This window comes from Aphis gossypii, chromosome 2 (genome assembly GCF_020184175.1).
Source record: "Aphis gossypii isolate Hap1 chromosome 2, ASM2018417v2, whole genome shotgun sequence".
Lineage (NCBI taxonomy): Eukaryota > Metazoa > Arthropoda > Insecta > Hemiptera > Aphididae > Aphis > Aphis gossypii.
Genome location: NC_065531.1, coordinates 25,802,986 through 25,809,123, shown reverse-complemented (window position 1 = coordinate 25,809,123; position 6,138 = coordinate 25,802,986). Strand labels below are relative to the sequence as shown.

At 28.3% G+C, this 6,138-nt stretch overlaps 2 protein-coding genes across 3 annotated transcripts; one reads left to right on the top strand and one right to left on the bottom strand.

The window, feature by feature from the left end:
• Positions 1–428: 428 nt before the first annotated feature.
• LOC114128688 (alpha-1,3/1,6-mannosyltransferase ALG2) lies at positions 429–2,036 on the bottom strand. Its single transcript, XM_027993266.2, has one exon. It carries the CDS (start codon positions 1,777–1,779, stop codon positions 589–591), a length of 1,191 nt encoding a protein of 396 aa, XP_027849067.2. The 5' UTR covers positions 1,780–2,036; the 3' UTR covers positions 429–588.
• Positions 2,037–2,173: 137 nt separating this feature from the next.
• On the top strand, positions 2,174–3,614 carry LOC114128675 (uncharacterized). Of its 2 annotated transcripts, XM_027993249.2 has the most exons (3): positions 2,174–2,340; positions 2,470–2,778; positions 2,846–3,614. In XM_027993249.2, exons 2-3 carry the CDS (start codon positions 2,476–2,478, stop codon positions 2,981–2,983), a joined length of 441 nt encoding a protein of 146 aa, XP_027849050.1. In that variant the 5' UTR covers positions 2,174–2,340; positions 2,470–2,475; the 3' UTR covers positions 2,984–3,614. The 2 variants fall into 2 exon arrangements, with proteins under 2 accessions (XP_027849050.1, XP_027849051.1); XM_027993250.2 differs by lacking the exon at positions 2,174–2,340 and having other exon boundaries at positions 2,363–2,778.
• The last annotated feature ends 2,524 nt before the right edge of the window (positions 3,615–6,138 follow it).

Below are 6,138 nucleotides of genomic sequence, written 5' to 3'. Positions count from 1 at the left end.
GTTGATTTTTCATCTTGAATTAACAATAAAAGTGTGAACATTTAAATAAAAAAATTAAATTAAAATGTAATCATTACATTTTACACTATAATAGAACACAAAGTGTACCCACATACTTTAAAAAACTATTTTTTGTACTGTATTAATAACATAATATTCAGTACAAAATATTGATGTTCTGTACAAATCTAAAATACCTAGGTATTTCATTTGCTATGGCATAAAATAGTATGTATAAATAATATAATATGTGATTGGTAAATACTAAAAAAGTGAGAAGAAAAATACTTGAAAACAAGTCTGGCAAATATTTGAGGAATTTTTTTTTCATTCATACATACTTAGGAATTATTGATAATAAAAATAATGGATTTTTAAATAAAATTTAAACTGTTTAATTATGTTTTAGATGATTTTAAATATAAATATATCATCTAACAGACAAATATAATGGAAAAATATATACTTTTAACTTAATTCCCCATTTAAAATGTAAGTATACATTTATATTAATCATAAAAATAAATTAAAATAAAAGACTTATAAAGTTATAACTGATTATCACAAAATACAAATTCAAGTTGTATGTTATTCAGACTTATATAAATTTTCTAATATACTATCTATTTTATTTTTAAATGCTCCAAATGAAAAAATATCATTGAATCTTTTTTTACCATGATTTCCAAATAATTCAGCTTTTCCTTCAATTTCTACTAACTGTTTTATAGCATCAGCAAAATCCTCAGGTTCAGCATTTCGTAAGTATCCATTAAAATCGTTTTCAATAGTCTCTTTGGGTCCACCATTATTAACTGCCACAACAGGTTTGCCACAGTACATGGCTTCTAATGGCACAATACCAAAATGTTCAAAGGAAGGAGTATATACCAAGCATAAGCAATATCTAAGGAGTGATATTTTTACAGAGTCTGATGGCGATTTCAAAAATATAACTCGTTTGTCGAGTTTCATGTCTTGAACAAGATTTACCAACTCGCGAAAATATTCAATATTTTCTAAATTCAAGGGGTCATAACCTCCGGCCAAGACGAGTTTTATTTTCTTGTCGGATAACAAGTTGAAACTGTGGATTGCCAAATCGAGATTTTTCTTCCTCTCAAACCTATTGATAGATAAAATGTATTTACAATTGTCTACGTCTATTATATCTTTCAATTGTACGGATTCAGTATTGTCGAAAAACTCGGTATTTATGGACGGGTAGACGACCGTTGGCAGGGTCTTAATACTTTTGAACGTTTCGCCGAAAACGCCCAATGTGAAACGGCTGTTGACCAAGATGGTGTGAGCGCACGCAGTGGTCTTCTCCTCTAACCAGTCCAACGGGAGTCGATAGTATCGCTTCAAGGTGTGGTCGTGCGCGGCCAACAGTTGATCGGGATAGTGACAGTAGAACAGTACTTTGCAGGGCATCCAGTTTAGTATGGGAATGCAAACCGATATCTGGTCGACGAACACCACGTCCGGACGAATGGAAGTGAAAAACGTCAGGTACAACGCAGCGTACACCATGCGCACGTAACTGCACAACGCGTAACACTTGCCCAACACCGTCCTCGGCAACCAGTCGCCGACCACGGTCACGGGCAACGTACCGTCCCTGGTCTCTTCGAAACAGTGCGAGACGCTGTGATGGTTGGTGATGAACTGAACGGAATGGCCCGATTGCTTCATCGCCATGGCCGCGTCGACCACCAGCCGTTCCGCTCCGCCGATGCCCAGATCTGGGTGCAGGAAGACTACGTTCAATTTCATCTTAGAACGTCCTCCGCAATCGAAAACATGTAAATTATTAATAGGCAAACGGACGCGTCACTAACACACGTATAATATTTTAATATTATATTTATAACGTTTATTCTTACGACAATCGCTGCGAAAATGCTACACGTATACTAAAATTTATTATTTTCATATTTTTTATAATAATTTATTAATTTTGAAGAGGTGTCACGAAATCACGAGAATTCAAAAGAAGTCGTTATCGCTCATCAACATGTCAATATCATGAACATAATATTATTTACTGTAGTTATTTCTTATATCACAGAATTCTGTGGTTACGTCACATTACTATTCCGTGATTGTGATACTAATATATATATACAAAATCATGGAAACAAACATAATTATCAATGTATAATATTATTGACTTATCAAAAACAATAATAATAAATAATAATTAAAAATATTGTTGCTTCCTGAATCCCGAATTAGTATCGAAAAATTTGAAAATTTTCATTATATTTTAAGTCAAAAAAACGATTTACAATGTCCTGGCAAATTTGTTAACGATCTTGTTTACCCACATACCAAGTAAGTTTATTACGGCGCACACGTAAGACATATGACGCAGTTCAAGGACTGTTTTAACCCACTTTTTCGTGTTCGTACAATCTTTTGAAATTCCGCAATTGACGTGTTTCTTTTTCTCGATTAAAACAGACTAAAATGACTGATGACCTTTCACGCAACCAAGCTGCTCGCCTACGGCAAGAACGTTGGGAGCATCATATGCACGGCCTTTGTATACTTGACAATCACTTGAATGTCGAAATGGAAATAGCCTCTCACCGATCAGCTGTACTCAACCATCTTGTCGAGCAAGCCAACAGGGTTAAGGATTTATGGCTTGAATTTCAACGAAAATCTGATAATGGACAGGTATTGGAAGATACTGCTGTACAAATGGCTATTGAACAACACGGTCTACAAAGTCATAATTTCCATCAGCCGCAATTGCAAAATAAAACAGTTAGTACCTAAATGATTATCTAATATAATTTTTGTTTCAACCGATAGACGTTTTACTTAATTTTAGATTGTGTCACAACCTCAAAGTAAACCTCCAGAAATAGATTGCGATGATGTTTTCAATCAAGCTGTATCTGCAGCAATTGTCGCAAATGGATTAATTACTACTACATCTACAACTCTACCAGAAAATTATAACATGTAATATATTTATGTAAATAACATTTTATATCATCACATGGGACAACATCTTAGAAAGAAAAAAATATTTCTATATCATTATGTCACAACTTTTAGAAAAATTTGAAAAATATTTTTAACCTGAATATGTGATAGAAACATACCAATTTTTTTTTAAAAAAAATAACGTTTCATTTAATTTATTTTTTTCATGTAATCTCATTGTTTATCTTATTTTTTTATTTAGGTTACATTTATTTACAACTTGTCTAAGTCTTCTTTTACTTTACCTATTATTTTTAGTGAAATTATTTATTTAATTTTTTAACTGTTTGTTTTTCAAACTATTGTATATTTTCTTAAAACATAGTACGTAAATTACAACATTTTATTATGTTTTTTTTCTTATATTTAAACTACAGATGGTGATAGAAATAATATTTTATATATTTATAAAACAAATATAAAAACTTGTTAGATAATTATATTAGTCCCTATTGTGATTGATATGAATCGATGAAAGGTTTATGTTAACTAAATGTGGTTTATTCCACAATACAAAATATATGTATACAAATATATTTTGTTTTATAGATGTGTTCAAATTACAATAATAACTATGTGTACATAATACATAAGTATATTATTATTTTTTACATACTATTGTTGTTATTACTTTAAAAACACATTATTAATTATCATAGACTACTATTCCATTTATATATTATATAATATATTAAGAATACAAAATAATCATTCTATTAATAACAATTTTAAGTATTATAGTCTAAAGTTTTATTTTTAGAAAAATTAAACATTTTTTTTCGTAATTGCTTTTGTGTTTTAAGTTTTAATTAATCATTACTTTTAAAGTAAATGTTTTTTTGAATCTTTTTTTTTATATATAGTATTGTGTTATATTATGTTTTTGATAAATATATTTAGTTTTAATTTTATAATTTTCCCATTTCTATTGTGACAAAAGTCAAAGTTGTTTTACATTACCTATTCCTTATTCCTTAATCTTTTATTATTTCCATCTCTTTATCCAAAATTACTATATACCTGACTTATTCTAAAAATTATTGTTTTTTATCTTGTACAATTTTAACAATTTAGTAAAAAGAAATGTGTAATCTTGATTAATGTATATTTTAACGTTAATTAATTTAATAATATAACAATAGTAAACAATATTTGGAATTAAGTACATCAACCTACTTGACCATTTTTAACTGTTAAAAAAAAGGTACCAACTGTTTTAAATTGTGTGTATAGTTTACACATAATCGTAATCAATTAAAACTGCCCTTAGGTTATTACTTATTAATCATACTTTCTAGCTTACTAGCATGGGCACCCATTAAGGGGAAGGGGCAATATAAAGCACTTGCCCCCTGCATCTGGACGAAAAATATTATGAACTTGTAGCTCAATAAATATTAGCATAATATTATTATTATTTTTAGATTCTGAACGAAGTGATGAATGTATTGATTTTACAATGATGTGTGTTTTTTTTTTTTTTTTTTTGTGTCTTGTGTACAGCATAACTAGTCGAAATAATGCTCCAATTTTAAACTATGGGGGTGGTTTACGATATAAAAGTGAATATCCTTGGTGCATTATAAAGGTAAAAAGTTAACATTTTTCAACAGTTTTCAAAAAAATCGAGAAAAACAAAAAAAAAATGACGGAAAAACGGCAATTTTTACGTAAAACCAGTTTTCGACCAAATCGATTTTTTTTTGTGGTTGTAATTCAAAAACTAATCACTGAAAATACTTGAAATTTTCACCAAATGTTAATGTCAGTAGTATCTGTATATAGTTAAATTTTCAAAAAATGTTGACTTTTTTTGAGTTATTTATAGACCACTGAAATTTTCGATTTTTTTGAGAAATTTTTTTTAAAGTGTCGATAAAAAATTTTTGGATGACCAAAAAGTTTTGAAAATTTAATACAAGGTTCCTTATGAGTTGTTTTTATTGTAGCTAAAAAAAATTAAAAATCGTTAGTCACAATTTTTTTTATAAGAGTTTATAATTCAAATTTTTACGAAATCTGTCGAAAACGCGAAAATTTGCAAGTAATTTTGAAGTTGAAAAATCATAAAATGTTTTTATTTTATAACTAAGTTTTGAAAATTTGGTGCAAGGTTCTCCATACATTTTTCTTCAAATATCTGTAAAAAAAACTACCGGGTTCAGACAAAAAATTTTTATGAGTGTTTGAAATTTAAATTTTTACAAAATCGCGTTAAATAACGGTTTAGCCTCAAACGATTTTTGATATTTGTTATAATTCAAAAAGTATAAGTCGTAGATACTTGAAAATTTTACCAGTTATTTAGATTGGCATTTTATTTACTTGATTTAATTTTCAAAATATTTTGAGTTTTTTTGAGCTATTTATAGACAACTGAAATTTTCAATTTTTCTGAAAATTTTTTTTTGAAGGGTCGATAAAATGTTTTTGGCCCTATCAAAATACTTGAAAATTTTATACAAAGTTCCTCATATGTTATTTTTATAGTGATTAAAAAATTATAAGAATACATAGGCACAATTTTTTTTTATTAGCATTTGAAGTTCAAATTTTGACGAAAATTCGTCAAAATATGAATATTTGCAAATTATTTTGAAAGGTACAATTCATAAAAATGTTTGTATAGGTAGCTAAGAGTTGAAAATTTAATACAAGATTTTTCATAAGTTTAGCTTACAATAATTATAAAAGAACTTAAATTTTGGTGTATTCAGGCCATAAACATAAACCACCTTTTTCACCAACCACTGGAAATTATATCCTAGGCTGACAAATCATCTTCGTTCAGAATCGTTTTTTGTATACAATGATACCTATCATTGGATTCAAATTTAACACTTCTATTATATATAATAATGATCCATACGGCACCTAATGTACAGCAGAGCGGTACTCACTTGCCCGCTTTTTATTATCTTGCATTTGATCATTTTTTTATTTTGACCCCTAAAATGTTAACTATGGGTGCTCATGCTTACTAGACAATTAAAATAATCTTTAAGTTTATTTTGACTACATTTAAAAGTAGGTACATTTAATTTAAACAAAAATATATATATTGATATATTATTGTATGGTATAATCTAACCTAACTTATAGGCATTAGCAGTAAAGAGTTCTTCATTTTTTTCT

Excerpts from the sequence above, each read along its gene's own strand:
- LOC114128688 (XM_027993266.2), bottom strand. The coding sequence starts at position 1,779 with ATGAAATTGAACGTAGTCTTCCTGCACCCAGATCTGGGCATCGGCGGA.
- LOC114128675 (XM_027993249.2), top strand. The coding sequence starts at position 2,476 with ATGACTGATGACCTTTCACGCAACCAAGCTGCTCGCCTACGGCAAGAA. Across the intron at positions 2,779-2,845 it reads CGCAATTGCAAAATAAAACA|ATTGTGTCACAACCTCAAAG; the intron begins GTTAGTACCTAA and ends ACTTAATTTTAG.